General features: G+C 35.1%; 1 protein-coding gene across 1 annotated transcript; it reads left to right on the top strand.

Annotated features, from left to right (window-relative positions):
* The first annotated feature begins 842 nt into the window (after positions 1–842).
* On the top strand, positions 843–12211 carry LOC141345984 (uncharacterized). The gene is made up of 5 exons (XM_073850899.1): positions 843–974; positions 1605–2527; positions 6634–6805; positions 11400–11566; positions 11646–12211. The coding sequence occupies exons 1-5, from the start codon at positions 956–958 to the stop codon at positions 11793–11795; spliced, it is 1431 nt and encodes a 476-aa protein (XP_073707000.1). The 5' UTR covers positions 843–955; the 3' UTR covers positions 11796–12211.
* The last annotated feature ends 8559 nt before the right edge of the window (positions 12212–20770 follow it).

The following is a 20770-nucleotide window of genomic DNA, read 5'->3' as shown; positions in this document are numbered from 1 at the left end:
AACTATCTGGTAAAAGCTCATGTGCACCCACTGAAAATGTGACAACTTGCCCCAACCTGAGATTTATGATAAATATCTTGCTGGAAAAAAGGCTTGTGTCTCAGTTTTGTCAGCATAAACCAGTGAAGGTCAGTAAACCTGAGATTCGTGTCCCTAGAAGACAAAACTAGTCTGAAGTAGCATGGGTATATTTGTAGCAATAGCCAAAAATACTTTGCATGGGTCAAAATGATTGATTTTTCTTTTATGCCAATAATCATTAGGATATTAAGTAAAGATCATGTTCTATGAAGATATTTTGTGAATTTCCTACCATAAATATATCAAAAGTTAATTTTTTGATTAGTAACATAAATTGCTAAAAACTTTATTTGGATAACTTTAAAGGCGATTTTCTCAGTATTTCGATTTTTAATGTCCTATCCTACCAAACCATACATCAAAGGAAAGCTTATTTGTTCAGCTTTTAGATGATGTATAAATCTCAATAATAAAAAAATACCCTTATTGCTGGTTTTGTGGTCCAGGGTCACATTTTAGTCTTTGTTTTAACAGGCTGCATTCGTTTCTGATAAAATCTACCTGCATTATAAATTCGGAATTTGAGAGATTCATTCAATTTTGCCTAGTAGATCACTCGGAAACAACAGAAATCCATCGCTTCTATTTATAATCCCGCCGTCTTTAAATGCATTGCTTCCCTAATTCGAATCGCCGCGTGCCATCACGCATCAGCGCTGAACCGAATTGATTTCTCCGCCGCGGTGCGCGTGACTGGCGCGCGTTCGCGTCCGGCTGATTTATAGAGTCGTGCCCGTGGACGCGCAAGGACTCGTGTGCTGCTGAAGTTTAATGTGTGAGCACTCAATAGAGAGCATGACTGCGGATCAGACAACACTAGTAAGTCAGATTTAGCTTTAGCTGCTGGTTTGAGGAGTCAGCAGTCTCTGGAAACATGCAGATAGAACTTGAAGGTAAGGAAAAATATATCTTTGTGCTAGTTTAGATGTTTTATTGATTGTTTTGCATGCTATTCTTGCTTGGTTTTATTGATGAGCAAATGAACAAAAGCAGCACCTTCATGCAGTTATTTAAAGAAATGTTTTAATGTTCACAAGAGTACTGAAGACACAGTTGGCTTGTGATTGCATAGTTGTTATTGATTATATTAAATGAGTTATATGCATAAACGTCATTCTAAGCGGTTTGACATCAGCTCTGGTTCTGATCACCGAAGCCTGTCGGTGATTAGAACCCAGGGCCATTTCCTGTGTGCACTAATGTGATCAGAAATGATGAGTTGCATTCGGACAGAAAGAAGCGCAGTAAACAATTTGCCTCTAATTGTCTTGGTGCACTACAGCAGAATAGCAATGTTTCATATTGCTTAACTAGATAGGATACTCTAGGAGTGGGCGGCATGACCAAACTGCAATGAGTCATTAAAACTACTGATGATTTTTGTGAAATCATGCTGCAGTAAATCCAAACACGTGCCCTGAGCCAGACTCCTTGGGAGTTTAAACCATAAAGTTGGTGTCAATAGAAATGATGGATTTCGTCTTCATATTGATTATTTCTTGTTTGTTTGTTTATTTTACTAGCACATCTCCAAATCCTATTGGCTGTCGGCTTGGCCGTTCTCTGTTTCTGCCTGGTGATTGGCTGCATCGTCTGCTGCTGGCATCGGAAGTCCCGCCCCTCGGATGACAAGGAGGCGGGGCTTTCCTTACCTCCTCTACCTGCAGATCAAGTTACGGTGACTCTAAGCCCCTCCCCTTCAATCAACACTCTGCCAATCAAACAGCAGTATGAGGAACTGGATGGAGATGTTCTAGACTATCCTTCATTTAACAGCAGCTCGACGCCGTCGGAAGACGATCTTTCCTTACCATCTTATCCTCCGAAGTCTCGTTTCAATCTACGGCGGCTCAGCTCTCCCGCCGTTCCCTACAAACCTTCTAAACCAGTTCGTAATCGTTCATCACTCCCCACCATTCCTAAACTTAGTCTGGTTGGGAAGTCACGCCGGGCGATTGATCGCAAAAACAGTGAAAATGTTTCATTTTCGGAAAGCGCCAGGCTTAACGCAGACAATGCCCGACATTACGGCTCTGGTTCTCACAAACCCACACCTTCCCTTCACTTCACCCTTCTTTTCTCACCAACACAAGGTAAACTCACCGTCACCATTCTGGGTCTCTACCGGGGCTCTAGGAAGCTGAGCGGGACTATGGTGAAGGCCTGTCTGCCTCCGCTCTGCCCCACGCCGCTTCAGGGCGGTCCCACACGCAGACACAGCCTCTCTCCGGAGGCTCCGGCACAGGTGTTTCAGCTCCAGGTGAAGTCAGAAGAGGAGCTCCAGTCCTGCACGCTCAGACTGACTGTGTCCAGCAGGGATTTCTCAGGTCTGAGAGAGACGGCCGTGGGTGAACTCGAACTGGCATGCGCTGAAATCCACTGGGAGCCCGACTGCGCCGTCACCTTCAATCGGCAACTCAATCCCGCGAGGAGGAGGCTGAGGAAGGTATTGGAGAATATGCATCATGATTGTACACTTGCCGACTTTGTATATGGTTATGGAGAGAAACTGGGCATCATACACCAAACAAATGAAGGCTTACTTTGATTCTGATTCCTGTGGAAGCCAGTTTCTACCGCTGAAAAGAAAGTAACTACGATTTTTATCTCACAATTCTGAATTCTCATTTCACAGTTGCATGATTTAAACTCATAATTCTGACTTTTTCTCAGAATTACATGATATAAAGTCGCAATTGCAAGATATAAACTCAGAATTCTAACTTTTTTTTCTCAGAATTGTGAGTTTATATCTTGCAATTGACTTTTTCTCAGAATTGCATGATATTAAGTTGAGATTGCAAGATATAAACTCAGACTTCTGACTTTTTTCCTTACAACTGTTTATATCCCGCAATTCTGACTTTTTCTCAGAATTGCATGATATTAAGTCGCAGTTGTAAGATAGAAACACAGAATTCTAACTTTTTCTAAAAATTGTGAGTTTATATCTCACAATTCTGACTTTTTCTCAGAATTGCATTATATAAAGTCACAATTGCAAGATATAAACTCAGAATTTTGACCTTTTCTCAGAATTACATGATTTAAAGTCGCAATTGAAAGATTTAAACTCAGAATTCTGAATTTTTTCTAACAATTGTGAGTTTATATCTCACAATTCTGACATTTTCTCAGAATTGCATGATACAAAGTTGCAGTTGCAAGATGTAAAGATGTAATTGCAAGATATAAACTCAATTCCGACTTTTTTCAGAAGTGTGAGTTTATATCAAAATACTGACTTTTTCTCGGAATTGCATGATATAAAGTTGTAATTGCAAGATACAGTATAAAACTGACTATAAACTTGCAATTGCAAGAAAAAGTCATAATGAGATAAAGTGAGATAAAAAGTCACAACTACCTTTTTTATTTTTAATTCAGTGGTGGAAACGTTAATCACACAATAACACATTTCTCAAGTTGTTTCAAAAAGTCCTTGTTGCAAGGAGACGCACAACAAATGAAAACAATGTGTTCTAAAATGGTCTCAGAATACAAAACAAAACAAAACATGCTTGAATTCTCCGATATGATGAAATCATAATCTGAACCTCTGCAAATCATATCCCATGTGATTTTAGGCAAAATCAGACTTCCCAAAATCTGCAAACTGAGATGAGGCAACTTTAAAGGCGATTTTCTCAATACTTTATGTTCAAACAGTTGTTGGGCAAATATTGTCCTATCCTAGCAAACCATACATCAATGGAAAGCTTATTTATTTATGACCCTTATGACTGTTTTTGTGGTCCAGGGTCTCATGTATTGTATACTAGTCCTGCCCCAATCACATGTAATTGGTCCAAACCCCTCTTTTGCATAGCTATACATCTATGGCTGTGATTTCAGTATGACTCAACTGGTTAAGAAGAGCCAAAAGTGTTATTTGAGCTCATGGTTTGTGTTTGAATGCTGCTGAGTCCAGCAGATGATGCAGTTTTGCTGTAAGGTGAGTCGAGACGATGAGGCAGAGAGGACAGCCACATGAAATATGATGTCAGTAGAGTACAGTAATGAAAGTAATGTGCATTTTATCAGCTCACACATTCTCTGGGAATCAAACCCACAATATGAGCCACAGGAATGCTGGTAATAACTCAACTTCTCAGTTGTAAGATCTGGAATGATTTCTGTCTACTGTCATCAGAACACAAACGCCACAGCAGTGGGATCGCACGACTGCGTGACTAGCGTGCCAACAAGTGCTGCGTTAGTGTGGCCTGGAGCCAGAGCGCTGTGTTCTGCAGAGAGGTGGACACGAGCCAGCGCTGATCAGTAGCGCAGCAGAGATGCATCACGGAGCAGAGGAGGAGAAACACACAGAGAGAAGAGGAGGAACTAGAAAAACTGTGAATGTGGGCCTGACAAGAAACTTTATAGTAGTTTGAAGGGTAGTTTAAAGTCTTAGTTGTAATAACGAGGGCAGTTTGCTGTTTCATTGTGTGTGGGCCTAGTCAGGCAATTGCTAAGGTTGATACAATAGATAGATAGATAGATAGATATTCAGATAGATATTCAGATAGATAGATAGATAGATAGATAGATAGATAGATAGATAGATAGATAGATAGATAGATATTCAGATAGATAGACAGACAGATAGATAGATAGATACTCAGATAGATACTCAGATATTCAGATAGATACTCAGATAGATACTCAGATATTCAGAGAGATAGATAGATAGATAGATAGATAGATAGATATTCAGATAGATAGACAGATAGATAGATAGATACTCAGATAGATACTCAGATATTCAGATAGATACTCAGATAGATACTCAGATATTCAGATAGATAGATAGATAGATACTCAGATATTCAGATAGATAGATAGATAGATAGATAGATAGATAGATAGATATTCAGATAGATACTCAGATATTCAGATAGATAGATAGATAGATAGATAGATAGATAGATATTCAGATAGATACTCAGATATTCAGATAGATAGATAGATAGACAGATATTCAGATAGATAGATAGATATTCAGATAGATACTCAGATAGATACTCAGATAGATACTCAGATATTCAGATAGATAGATAGACAGATATTCAGATAGATAGATAGATAGATAGATAGATAGATAGATAGATAGATAGATAGATAGATAGATAGATAGATAGATATTCAGATAGATAGATAGATAGATAGATAGATATTCAGATAGATAGATAGACAGATATTCAGATAGATAGATAGATAGATAGATAGATATTCAGATAGATAGATAGATAGACAGATATTCAGATAGATAGATAGATATTCAGATAGATATATAGACAGATATTCAGAGAGATAGATAGATAGATAGATAGATAGATAGATAGATAGATAGATAGATAGATAGATAGATAGATATTCAGATAGATACTCAGATATTCAGATAGATAGATAGATAGATAGATAGATAGATAGATAGATAGATAGATATTCAGATAGATAGATAGACAGATATTCAGAGAGATAGATAGATAGATAGATAGATAGATAGATAGATAGATAGATAGATAGATAGATAGATAGATAGATAGATAGATAGATAGATAGATAGATACTCAGATAGATAGATAGATATTCAGATAGATAGATAGATAGATAGATAGATAGATACTCAGATATTCAGAGCGATAGATAGATAGATAGATAGATAGATAGATAGATAGATAGATAGATAGATAGATAGATAGATAGATAGATAGATAGATAGATAGATAGATATTCAGATAGATAGATAGATAGATAGATAGATAGATAGATAGATACTCAGATATTCAGATAGATAGATAGATTAGATAGATAGATAGATATTCAGATAGATAGATAGATAGATAGATAGATAGATAGATAGATAGATAGATAGATAGATATTCAGATAGATAGATAGATAGATAGATAGATAGATAGATAGATATTCAGAGCGATAGATAGATAGATAGATAGATATTCAGAGCGATAGATAGATAGATAGATAGATAGATAGATAGATAGATAGATAGATAGATAGATAGATAGACAGACAGACAGACAGACAGACAGACAGACAGACAGACAGATGGATAGATATTTGAATTGATATTCAGATAAAAAAACATTCAGATGTATTGGATAAATATTGAGAGCTGTATATAGAGAGAGAGCGATAGAGATTGAATGTGGTGGATGTAGTTTTAAAACTCCTGGAGCTGCAGCTGAAGGTTGGTTTGCTGAAGTTATTCAAATTAATGAATATTCGTTACGTAACACTCTCGTTCCAGTTGATTCAGCGTGAGCTCAGACTGAAACACTTGAGTGCGTTTGATGCTAATGTTCAGATGTAATGCTCCAGTGAGTTTGTACTTCCTCTGAGCGTCTAATACGATTACGAGAAGATGTTATTTGAGGAAAGTGCTAGACACATTAACATACAGACACATTCATCTGGAACGATCCGTGTCTAGACTCCTGGAACACACTCCTCACATCTGCTGCAGATGTAGTACAGATCCTGCAGTAGTAATTATAATTCATCATTATTCATCACTTGTGTCCGTTTAGAGTCAGAGTTCCCAGGATGCAGTGGGGGATGTCGGGGCTTCCGCTTGTCCGGTGCGGTTTCTGGGTCAGATCCTGATTCTCCTGCAGTATCAGACGCTGGCGCATCGCATGAAGGTGATGGTGAGGAAAGCTGAGAACCTGCCCAAACTCACCAGGATGCCTGGGACTCCAGGTTGGTCTGTTTTGAATGAATGTATTCCTTGCATTTTCAATACAATGGTTCATTCAGATTAAAGAGATAGTTCACCCAAAAATGAAAATTGGATGTTTATCTGATAACCCCGAGGGACTTTGTTTCTTCAGTAGAACACAAACCAAGATTTTTAACTCAAACCGTTGCAGTCTGTCAGTCATATAATGGCAGTCAGTGGGATCCATGGATTTGAGTCAAAATAACATTGACAGACAAAACCAAATTAAACCCTGTGGCTTGTGACGATACATTCAGGTCTTAAGACACGAAGCAATCGGTTTGTGCAAGAAACTGAACAGTATTTATGTCATTTTTTTAAGTTGGTTTGAGAAATTTTTAAGCTGGAATGTTCAAATGAGCCAACACTATTCAAACCCCAAATGTCAAAACTCCCAGAATCCTTTGAGACTCAATCAAGCTACCCTTCTATGAACTATATCTATTACATTCAAACTCATTTAAACTCATTTAATCTAAATCATGCTAACAATATGTTAATCATGCAAGAATTTTGCTAGTAACTTGCTAATCATGCTAGAAACATGTTAGCAACATGCCAGTAACTTGCTAATCATGTTAATAACATGTTAATCATATTAGAAACATGCTAGCAACATGCTAGTCATGTTAAAAACATACTAGTAACTTCCAAGTCATGCTAGTGACATGTTAATCATGTGAGAATCATACTAGCAACTTGCTAATCATGCTGAAAACATGCTAGCAACTTGTTAATCATGCTAGAAAAAACATACTAACAGCTTGTTAATAATGTTAGAAACATGTTAGTGACATGCTAATCATGCTACAAACATACTAGCAATTTGGTAATCATGTTAAAATCATGCTAGCAACTTACTAATCATGTTAGAATCACGTTAGCAACTTGATAATCATGCTAGAAACATGTTAACAACTTGGTGATCATGCTAGACACATGTTAGCAACATGTTAATCATGATGGAAACATACTACCAACTTATGTTAGAAGTATGCTAGCAACTTGTTAATCATGCTATAAACAGGCTAGAAACATACTAGCAACTTGCTAACCATGTTAGAAACATGTTAACAACTTGGTAATCATGATGGAAACATACTAGCAACTTGTTAATCATGCTAGCAACTTGATAGTAACTTGGTAATCATGCTAGAATCATGATAGCAACTTGCTAATCATTCTATAAACAGATTAGAAACATGTTAACTTGCTAATCATGCAAGAAACATGCTAGCAACTTGTTAATCGTGATAGAAAAAACATACTAACAGCTTGTTAATAATGCTAGCGACATGCTAATCATGCTACAAACATACTAGCAATTTGGTAATCATGTTAAAATCATGCTAGCAACTTACTAATCATGTTAGAATCTTGTTAACAACTTGCTAATCATGCTGAAAACATGCTAGCAACTTGTTAATCATACTAGCAACATGATAGCAACTTGCTAATCATTCTATAAACAGATTAGAAACATGTTAACTTGCTAACTAGCAATTTGGTAATCATGTTAAAATCATGCTAACAACTTGATAATCATGCTAGAAACATGTTAACAACTTGGTAATCATGCTAGACACATGTTAGCAACATGTTAATCATGATGGAAACATACTACCAACTTAATTATGTTAGAAGTATGCTAGCAACTTGTTAATCATGCTAGAAACAGGCTAGAAACATACTAGCAACTTGCTAACCATGCTAGAAACATGTTAACAACTTGGTAATCATGCTAGCAACATGCTAACAACTTGCTAATGTTAGAAACATGCTAGCAACATGCTATTTATGTTAGGAACATGTTAACAACTTGCTAATCATGCTAGAAACAGATTAGAAACATGCTAGCAACTTGCTTATAATGTTAGAAACATGCTATCTATCTATATGTCTCTAGCTATCTATCCATCAAACATTACGTTTTTTTTTAAACTACTTTAAATTATTTCAGACTGAAATCCTGAAAACTTTTAAAACTTGGAGATCTTTTTAAACTTTATTTAAGCGTTCTGTCACGCATATACGTCACTCATTGTTACACAGTGCATAGCGGCTATTCAAAATGGTAATTACTTGCGCTTATCCTGATTCTTGCAACCGATTAAAGACTAAAAGATTAAGTTTCCTTGCGCGAACTCATCCGGGAGTGTTGACTTTTTACCGACTACTGTGAACGTCACATTGCGCTGTTGCGAACGCGCTCAGGACAGTTGAACATTGCGGTGGATCAGAGATAAATAATGATATACATACTGTTCAGTTTCTTGCACAGACCGATCGTTTTGTGTCTTAAAGGAGTAGTGCACTTTCAGAACAACAATTTACAGATAATTTACTCGCCCCCCTGTCATCCAAGATAAGTCTTTTTTTCTTCAGTCGTCAAGAAATTATGTTTTTTGAGATAAACATTTCTGGAAATATAATGGACTTAAATGGTGCCCCGATTTTTGAATCTTCAAAATGCCGTTTAAATGCAGCTTCAAATGGCTGTAAACGATCCCAGCCGACGAAGAAGAGTCTTGTCTACCGAAACTATATATTTTTACATACCTTTTAAGCACTGAAACTCGTCCAGCACTAGGGCTTGTAGTGCGTGTTCCCGACTCTACGTACTGCGTCCACCGTGCTCTGCAACGCAGCGAATGCTTGAAGCAGTCCCATCCAGTGTTGCCAGATCGGGTTGACGATTTCCAGCCCAAAAGCTCACCAAAACCCGCCCACTTCAACAAAAACCAGCCCAAATTTTAACTGCCAAAATAATGAGAATTTTATTGCCATGTCAAGGATAATAAGGACCATTTTTATCTCTTTAAAAAAAGAATAATGACAAAATAAAATAAAGATAAATCAATTTCACAGGAATATGGATCAAAACAGTCCGAAAATATGCGAAAATTGTCGTCTTTTCAAAGTGGAAATTAACCGATGACTTTAACCCTTGGAAAAACACATGCATCATTTTCAATGTCCACAGTAAAAAATATGCTAATTTCTGTGCAAAAAGTGCACAATAAAGTGATGAGAAACAATGTAGCTGGCATTTACGTTCATGCACACAGCCACGTTTTCTTATTTCAGTTACAATTATATTTAGAAGTCTTCTATTCATCTCTCACCACATGTAATCCACGTAGACTTTTTATCGTGTAACTTATATTTAGGCCACTTTGCCATCGCAATTATTCAAATGAATAAATGAATAAGCTGCATATTCAAAATCTTGCCCGTTATAGCGCCAAAACCCCGTCACTCACAAGTCATCACATCTCACTAACGTAAAAGACGTAAATTGATTGACAGGTCTCTGTTAAACTAAACCAGTAAGCGTTGCGTTAAGCAAAAATGAGTTGATGACTGCACTACACATTATATTACTGTGATACTTTGAGCTCGAAAGTATTAAAATAACAATCACTAATGATAAAAGCGAAGAAAAAAGCAGCTGATTGGGCGGCTTTTATTTTTTTAAAGCAGCCCAAATTTTGTCTACCCGCCCAATGCGTTATTCTCCGGTCCAAGCCGATCAAAAGAAAGCCCAATTGGGCGGAAACCCGCCCAATCTGGCAACACTGGGACTCGCCGATAGTTTGTAACAGTGGAACAGATGTGGTCCAGTCGTGACAGCACTGAGATTCCTGCTCCGCTGGAAATGGCTGGCATTTTCCACACTTGCACCACCATCTCGTCTGGTTTGAACGCGGTCTGCCCGAGGCTTGTGTCGCCGCCGCGGCCGTCGCAGTTTTCTCTCTCTGACAGAGTTCATCGTCTGTGTATTCCGGCTCAAAAAGGTAGGAAACGGTGAAAAACTCCATCTCGTGTGCTCCTCCAGCTTCAAAGTCGTCTGACATCGTTGTACCTTGTTGCTAAAGAGTATTTGATTGCGTTGCACTTCTCTCTTCTCAAGTTTGCTTTGTAAACCCTGGGTCTGTAGTTTCGCATACGTCACGCGTGACCTTTCGACCTGATTACGTAAAGTCGGGAACGCGCACTACAAGCCCTAGTGCTAGACGCGTTTCAGTGCTTAAAAGGCATATAAAAATATGTTTTTCTAAGAAAATGACCGAACGTTTCGGTAGACAAGACCCTGGGATCGTTTACAGCCATTTGAAGCTGCCTTTAAAAGGCATTTTGAAGATTCAAAAATCGGGGCACCATTTAAGTCCATTATATGGAGAAATTTCCAGAAATGTTTATCTCAAAAAACACAATTTCTTGACGACTGAAGAAAAAAAAGACATAAACATCTTGTATGACAAGGGGGTGAGTAAATGATCTAAATTGTTGTTCTGAAAGTGAACTACTCCTTTAAGGCCTCAGTGTATCGTCACGAGCCGCAGGGTTTAATTTGGTTCTGTCTGTGGATGTTTTTTCATTGACTGCCATTATATGACTGACAGACTGCAACGGTTTGAGTTAAAAATCTTTGTTTGTGTTCTGCTGAAGAAACAAAGTCACCTACATCTTGGATGCGCTGGGGGTAAGCAGATGAACATCTAATTTGTATTTTTGGGTGAACTATCCTTTTCAGTCAGTCAGTCAGTCATGAGTGGTCATGTGTTTCTGTAGATCATTATGTCGTCATCAACCTGCGTCAGGACGGTAAAGTCATCAGCACTAAGGAAACAAAGGGCGCCAGCGGAGCGAACGCTGTTTGGAACGCACCATTTCTGTTCGATCTGCCGACTGGGGACATCAGCCAACTACCGCTGCTCCTGGAGATCATCGTGATGCAGGTCAGATATCTGCTGTAATATGACAAACCTGAGAGTCACACTTAATATTTTACAGTAATGACATCACTCTGATTGACAGGGACGACTGTACACCAAGAGTTGCGTTCTGGGTCGTGTTCTGATTGGCTCCGGAGGTTCAGAGGCGGGACACCAGCACTGGAGTGAGATGTGCAGCAGGGCGCAGGTGGAGACGACATGCTGGCACGAACTCCAACCGAACTCCTTATAGGCCAGCAAAGCTTGATTGACATCCCCCCTAACCAATCAGATCGCTCCGTGGTACACTTCTCATTTCTTTATGGATTTTTGAATTGGAACAAACTGTGGGACCAGGTTCAAGAAGACTTGAGGAACGTTTGTGTTGAATTTGTTTGCAGATGTCTTTAATTTATGTCATTATGGCTTGTTAGGTAAAACATCAGATGCTGCTTTTGTTGCTGTTAAAACAACTAAAACATGTTTTTAGTAATTGAAATACAGCTAAAATAATATATATGGGTCAAAGACGGTAAGATGTCCACATCAAAAGAAATTGACCAAATTTGCTAAAAAAAAAAAAAGTGTCTACTTTTAAGGTTTTTAAAATAAGTTTTTGGAGAATTAAATGTCATAATTTGGTTGAAATAAATATTGTGTTACACTGAATGATAATGCAACATTATGTGAAAATTTAAACAGCATGCTTGTTCTGACTTGTGCATATTAAAATATATAAAAGAGTAAGGGGGAATATTAATTTTTGAGTTTAAAAATGTAGAATTACGACTAATTAGTTAGTATTTGGGGTGAAAGTAATTCATCTTTTAATATGTCATAAATTGATTTTTGTTGTAAATATGCCTGACAAGATTGTTACACTGAATGACATTTTAGTGGGTGACTTCTGTAAATTAGGGAAAAATGAATGATATTTATTTTTTTGCTCAGAAAAACAAAAACAAAAATGCAATTCAATTAAAAAGAAAAAGTTGTATTTTTTTTTAAAGCAGTATTACACCTATTGTTTTTATGCTTAAACCCTTTTTTTTTTGTCTTTGACCCATATATATATATATATATATATATATATAGAAATATATAATATTTTTATGCAAAACCTAAACTTAAACCTTTTTTTTTTTTTCAAATTAAAAATGCTACTAAAACAAAAATGCAAATAAAGTCAACAAAATGCTACAAAAATAATAAAAAATGGCAGAGGCATGTAATAAAATCATTTTATTTTTAACTTTAAAAATTAAAAGTAAATTATAGCAATATAAAAATAAAAGCTAATTCGAAGTATGAATAAATAATATATTTTTACATAATTCTGAAATAACACTGATGGTTTAAAAGACAAGCTAAATTAATCAGGACCTGTGTAAGCAAAACTAGTCAGTGTTTTAGTGTTTGTTTCTCCTGTTGATCCGATCTGGAGCTATAGTCAAACTCTAGAGGTCTGCGTTGAAATGTGAGACTCAAAGCGCATGCAAAACCACATCTTGAAAACAAGGATGCAACCGAGTATTAAAGATGTGGTTAGGAACGATTATGAATTTCCACAGAATTCACTGGGTTTGCAAATATAGTTATTTTTAAACCCTAAATATTCACAGAAGTGGAAACGAAACCACAGACTGTAATTCAATATAGTTTCATGCAGCAGAATGGCTTTACTGCATCTGAAATATGTCTGTGTGTCTTTCTCAGTGTTTGTTTTTGTGCATTGGATCAACATGTTTTCACATGAATTTAAATTAATGTGCAAATGCACAGAAAGAACAGGTTCAAAATAAATATGTGACCCTGGACGACAAAAATAGTCTTTGCAAATAACCAAAAATACATTGCATGGGTCAAAATGATCAAATTTTCTTTTATGCCAAAAATCATTAGGATAAATTCAGGGTAAAATTAGAGTACATTTTCTACCATAAATATATCAAAAGTTAATTTTTGAGTATCAGTATGCATTGCTTTATTTGGACAACTTTAAAGGGAATTTTCTCAATATTTTATATTTTATTTAGTTTTGCACCCTCAGATTCCAGATTTTCAAATAGTTGTGTCTCAGCCAAATATTGTCCTATCCTAACAAACCATACATCAATTGAAAGCTGATTTATTGAAATCTCAATTTAAAAACTTATGACTGGTTTTGTGGTCCAAGGTCAAAAATGTATGAATTCATCTTGGTTTAATGAAAACTGCACTGATGTGGGACCAAAATGTACTTTTCTGATGATGAACATTTGAACTGAAGCCAAAAAACAAGTCAGTATTTCATTTTAAACATTAGATCTGAGCTCAACGCTGCTCTCTGGAGGAATTGCATCTCCATGCTTTTTTTAGTGTCTTCATTTAATTTGGGTGAACATCATTTTAAATTCATTGCAAGTACTGTTTTTTTTTTCCTTGTACAGTGGAAAAAAGTTACTTGATGCACCTTTACCTTGCTGATGAAAATGGCATTTGTTTGTTAACACTATTTGTTTAAAGCATGTCTATGTTGCACCATATGGACTATGCACAGACATTTGTTAAAATACTGCTTTGTAGATGCATTTACAACTGCACAAAGCTTGTGGCTTTGGTTCTGTGTAAATCAGTAGCTGTGTTTTTATTGTCCTTTAAATTGCACAAATTGAAATAGAAACGCAAAAATATGCAAAAACTCCCATATATCGCAAAAAAAAAAAGTTTACACTTGCATGAGGTGGTTTTTCAGGCAATTCAAAAAAGGAGTATTTCACAAAACAGCAATGGAAACATTTTTTTTCTCCACATTTACAGGTCACATTCGATTAAATATAGCCAAAATCCCACAAAAATCCATTGCCATGACTTATCGCAAGAGGAAAAAAATTACGTTTCAGTCGCATAACATCACTTATTGGAAATGCCGTCATTTTGCAACACTTTTTAGTTGTCATTTATAAAATAGCGCCAAAGTTTTGCGCAAATCTGTAATGGGAACGCAGCTAGTGATGATGTTTAAAGGAATAGTTGACCCAAAAATGAAAATTTCCTGAAAATTTTCTTACCCTTCTCACAATCTTATAAATAAAGGTTCTTCACGATGCCATAGAAGAACCTTTTTTTTTTTTTTTGATAAATGGTTCCATAAAGAAGCTTTAACATCTGAAGAACCTTTCTGTTTCACAAAAAGAAGCTTCTTCAGGTTATAAAAAGGTTAGAAAGAGATGGTTCTTTAACGGAATGGTTCTTTGTGGAACCAAAAATGGCTCTTGAAGAACCTTTTAAAGAACCTTTATTATTAAGAGTGTAGATTATCCCAGATATATAGCTGAGTTTGTTTATTCATCAGATTTGTAGAAATGTGTCATTCCATCACTTGCTCACCACAGGAGTGAATGGGTGCCGTCAGAATGAGAGTCCAAACAGCTGATAAAAACATCACAGTAATCCACAAATAATCCTCAAATCCATCAGCTAACATCTTGAGAAGACAAAAGATGAAACAAATCCATCATTAAGATGTTTTTAACTAAAATACGAGTCTATAATTTATAATAACACTTCCTTCAGTGAAAACGTGTGTCTGGTCTGAATTTAGGAGAAAAATCTGCACAGATCGAGCTCAGTTTACAAGCCAAAACAGCTCTAAACAAATATGTGGCTAGATTTTAATGTGAGAGACAACAGGAGATGGACTTTTACACTGGATTATGAACTCGTATTTTAGTTAAAAATGTCTTATGATGGATTTGTTTCAGTTTTTGTCTTCTCAAGATGTTAACTGATGGACTGGGGTGGGTTATTGTGGATTATTGTGATGTTTTTATCAGCTGTTTGGACTCTCAGTCTGACGGCACCCATTCACTCCTTTGGTGAGCAGGTGATGGAATGACACATTTCTCCAAATCTGATGAAGAAACAAACTCAATTTAGCTTTTTGGGGAGAACTATTCTTTTAAGTTACATGTTGACAATCTTGTTTTCCATGAAAGAATAATTTCAAGTGTGTAATGCATTGCTTTCTGATTATGATTCCTGTGCAAATACAGTGCATCTGAAATGACCAAAAAACACAGTAATTCACCTGTTTACTTAAAAAATCTGCTGCTTGTTAAATGGTCTGATATTCATAAAAGTATAAGAGGCTCTTAGTCTCTATTTCTTCATCTCTGTGTGTCTGTGTGAGTAAATGCACTTTTCAGTGACGGTATGTGATCTCATGCCTTCATTCCAGTGGTTTAATCTGTGTGTGTCTCATCAGTGACTCAGTGTTTCTCCATCAGGTCAGAGTATTGATCATACTTGCAGATCGATGCGGATGCTGCTCGACTCTGGTGTCTCATCCTTCATGTGTGCTGAACTCACGCGACTCCGATCCTCCCAAAGCTGCCTCAGTGCGGTCAGGGGTCAAGAGGTCACATGAGTTACAGAAGTTTTTTGACAGTCACGTTCACAATAAACCAACTAAACTCGCTGGAGTCACTGATATCACGATTGTTAGTGCAGTGACGTCACATCTGGAGCTACAAAGATACTTTTTAGTTTTAGTTTTTGTTATTATAGCAGCAGTCATCTGTCTGTGGTTGGTGGTTAGTTTATTATATTACACAATGAGAGGAAAATACACAAGGCTGTTCAGATATAACCACATATAAACATTTGATTTAGAAATTCACGTGTTGTTTCTCACACTTTTTTGTGGTTTGAGCTGTCTCTGAACTTTTGTTTCAGAATCACTGTCTGGATTACATTACGTACACTGATGCTCAAAAGTTTGGGATCAGTAAGATTTTTTAAGATTAAAAAAAAGTCTCTTATGCTCATCAAAAATAAAATATACAGAAAAAATGATAAATATTATTGCAATTTAAAATAACAGGTTTTATTTTAAAATACTTTCAAATATAATTTATTTCTGTGATGTAAAGCTGAATTTTTTTAGCATCGTAACTCCAGTATTCAGTGTCACATGATTTGCTGCATTCATTTGATCAAAAATACAGTAAAAATGTGAAACATGTTTACTATTTAAAAAAACTGCTTTCTATTTGAAGATATTTTAAAATGTAATTTATTTCTGTCATCAAAGCTGAATTTTCAGCATCATTACTCCAGTCTTCAGTGTCACTTCAGAAATCATTATAATATGCTGATTATTACGTTTATGATCAATGTTGGAAAGTTTAAGGCTACTTAATATTTTTTTGGAACCTGTGATACTTTTTAGGATTCTTTGATGAATAAAAAGTTACCAACAACAGCATTTATTCAAAATATTTTCTAACAATATAAGTCTTTACTATCATTTTTAATTAATTTAACACATCCTTGCTGGATAGAATTATTAAAGAGAAGAAATGACTGACCCTAACTTTAAACTTTTTTTTATTTTAAATAAATGCTGTTCTCTTTAATGATTTATTGATAAAAGAATCCTGAAAAACAGGTTTCACAGGTATCACAGGTTCCAAAAAAGTCCAACATTGATAATAAATCAGCATATTAGAATGATTTCTGAAGGATCATGTGATGCTGAATACTAGAATATTTATGCTGAAAATTCAGCTTTGCATCACAGAAATAAATTACGTTTTAAAGTATGTTAAAATAGAAAACTACTATTTTAAATTGCATTAACATTTTGCAATATTACAGTTTTTTCCTGTATTTTTAATCAAATAAACACAGCCTTGATGAGCAGAAAAGTCCATTTGAAAAGCATCACAAATTACTGATCCCAAACTTTTGAGCGGCAGTGTATATTATTTTGATTTCCACACTGAAGCTTGAATGTTGAAAGCAAAATATTCCCATATTCAGATCAAAACAAAACTGTGTTTAAACCTTTTACTTATTAAATGTCATTTGAACACATACATAGACTACCGTTCAAAAGTTTTAAAATAAAGTCTCTTCTGCTCACCAAGGCTGCATTTATTTGATTAAAAATACAGTAAAAATGTGAAATATTATTACAATGTAAAATAGCTGTTTTCTATGCAAATATCTGTTTAAATGTAATTTATTTCTGTGATCAAACCTGAATTTTCAGCATCATTACTGCAGTCTTCAGTGTCACACGATCCTTCAGAAATCATTTTAATATGCTGATTTGCTGCATTTATTTGATCAAATATACAGTAAAATGTTAAATATTATTATAGTTTCAACTAGCTGTGTTCCATGTAAATATCTGTTAAACTTTAATTTATTTCTATGATGCAAAGCTGAATTTTCAGCATCATTACTCCAGTCTTCAGTGCCACATGATCCTTCAGAAATCAATCCAATATGCCGATTTGCTGCTTAAGAAACATTCTGATTATTATCAGTGTTGAAAACAGTTGTGCTGCTTTGTATTATTGTTGAAACCGTGATGCATTTTAATTTTCAGGATTCAAAGATGAAAACAAAGTTCAAAAGAACAGCATTTATTTGAAATAGAAATCATTGGTAACATTATGAAAGTCTGTAATTTTTAAACAATTTAATGCATGCTTGTTGAATAAAAAATTTTGGAACAGTAATGTGCAACATAATTATGAATTCTCACAGTGCATGTGTGTTTATTATCATTTCAGACAGTGTTGAGTGCATCTCCTGACGCTGCTGTAATGGATGAACATCACTGACAAACATCATCAGCTGTAATGGACAAAAGCTCCTTCCATCAGAAACACCAGGAGTAATTCACCTCCTACCAGTCGATGTGAAATCAGCTGTATGGTCTGGTCACGTCTTGCCACTATTTTATTCACATCATGGAAATCATCCATGTGAATATCATTCCTCTGGTTTTGATTGACAGCTGCATTAGTTGTGGTTTTTGTGGTTTTGTTTCCTCTTTCAGATTTATCGTCAAGAGTTTTGTCTGAAGAAGTCATTTTTCTCAGGTCAAATTGTGGTTCTGATTTGTTAAAACAAAGCTGACATCTCTCTCAGGCGGTGTAAGTGAGTGTTTGTAATGAGACGTGTTCTGTGTGTTTTCTTTGAAGAGCTGCTGCTGCTGTATAACGATGATTAATGAACTCATGTTGCCCTTCACGTCCTACCCTCTGATCTGTCAATCATCAGACTCCTGTCTGTGGGGGCGGAGTCTCGGCAGGCCTGATCAAAGCTCATTGGATCGGAGGAGACGTGAGTGACAGATGAAAGGAGGAGCAAACACAGGTATGAAGTCGGTTCACAGCTGGTATTTATTCACATCCTTCATCTGTGATGTGTTTACAAGTGACTTTAGCAAGAAAACATGTGAACAGTTTGGATTTACATGCATTTCTGCATTAGTCGGTGATAATTTGAGCTAACATGATAATTTGAGCATGTTTGCATTTTAATTTATTATATTATATCATTTTTATTTGCCAGAAAACAAAACATACATTACCCTGTACTACTAAACCAGTCATAAGGGTTGATTTTTTTAAAAATGAAGTTTATACATTATCTGAAAGCTGAATAAATAAGTTTTCTGTTGATTTATGATTGTTAGGATAGGAAAATCTGAAATCTGAGGGTGCAAAAAAAAATCAAAATATTGAGAAAATCGCCTTTAAAGTTGTCCAAATGAAGTTCTTAGCAATGCATATTATTATGCAAAAAATAAGTTTTGATATATTTATGGCAAATTTAATATCTTCATGGAACACGATCTTATTGATTTAATTGAAAATTATATATATATATAAAGAGAGAGAGAGAGAGAGTAGGAATAACATGCACAATAATAAACATATGTTCACATGTAATAGAAAATAAATGAATGCGTTACAAATTTATGTGTGTGTATTTACACATATTTATAAGTTTTAAAACAAATATTTAAAAATAAAAATGAAACAAAATAATGGGACTTTTAGTTGAAAATGTATAAATACATTAAATATTAAAATCAATTATTAATACATTAAAGTCAAGTATAGAGAGAGATTGAGAGAGAGAGAGAGAGAGAGAGAAATAAATTGATGCATGTGTGTGTGTATTTTTACTTTTTTTTAATAACATTAAAAATTATGCCACTTTTAATAGAAAATATATATTATATATTAAATATATATCTATATGTGACCCTGGACCACAAAACATAAGGGTCAATTTAATTGAAATTGATGTATGGTTTGTTAGGATTGGACAATATTTGGCTGAGATACAACTATTTAAAAATCTGGAATCTAAGGATGCAAAAAAAAAAAAATAATACTGAGAAAAGCACCTTTACAGTTGTGCAAATGAAGTTCTTAGCAATGCATATTTCTAATTAAAAAATAAGGAAATGTACACCTTTACTTGATATGCTAGTCATTTTTGGCATAAAATCGATATTTTGGACCCATACAATGTAATTTTGGCCATTGCTACAAATATACCTGTGCTACTTAAGACTGGTTTTGTTGGGAAAAAAAAATCATATTGAAAAATAATCAGTGTGAGAAACGTAATCACAAAAATTAGCCTGGGGGAAATTAAATAAATAAATAAATAATAGAGTGTAAGAGATTCGTAATAATAATAACAAAAACATTACAAAATGTCTGCTAAAGAAAATCAGCATGTTCTTACCAGAGCCTTACCAGGTTTTTCCATCACTTATTTAATTAGTAGAATAAATCTGATTATGTGTAGATGTTTTATGAAGTGCTTTGAGTATTTGACAGTGTTTTTCCTCTTTTATCCAGAGCTGATGTTATCCTGGACCTACAAATGATGATTACTTCATAATTAAAAACACTGATGATCTGAAAATGTTTGAAGAAATGACGGTAAAATACCAGTTTGTGTGCAGGTGAGAAAAACACTGAATGTCCTCTCACTGGTATTAATGCTTCACATTTTATTGCAACCAATATTATTTATTTATTAAATGTAATTTTGTGGTTTTAGTCCACAAAACCAGTCATAAGGGTCAGTTATTTTAATCTGAAAGCTAAATAAATACTTTTTAATTTTTTTAAAAATGATTTCCATTATTCTTTTGAGCTGTTTTTTAGTGAATCAAAAACATTCATTTGTACCCAGTATAGTCTAATTCACAAATAAATGACTCGTATAAACTGGTTCTTTTTATTGAATTCAGTTAAACATGCAGCACGACCTGTGTTCTCTGATTGTGGAATGAATGATTCTTATGAGTTTGTTCTTTTTAGTCAATCAAAAACATAAAGCACAATTTATTTTGACCTGATATAACCCATATGAACCATTGATCATTGTTTTTTTTTTTTTCTCCAATAATGTAATATTTGA

Source organism: Garra rufa, chromosome 11, assembly GCF_049309525.1.
Source record: "Garra rufa chromosome 11, GarRuf1.0, whole genome shotgun sequence".
Classification (NCBI taxonomy): domain Eukaryota; kingdom Metazoa; phylum Chordata; class Actinopteri; order Cypriniformes; family Cyprinidae; genus Garra; species Garra rufa.
This window is presented reverse-complemented; position numbering and strand designations above follow the sequence as displayed.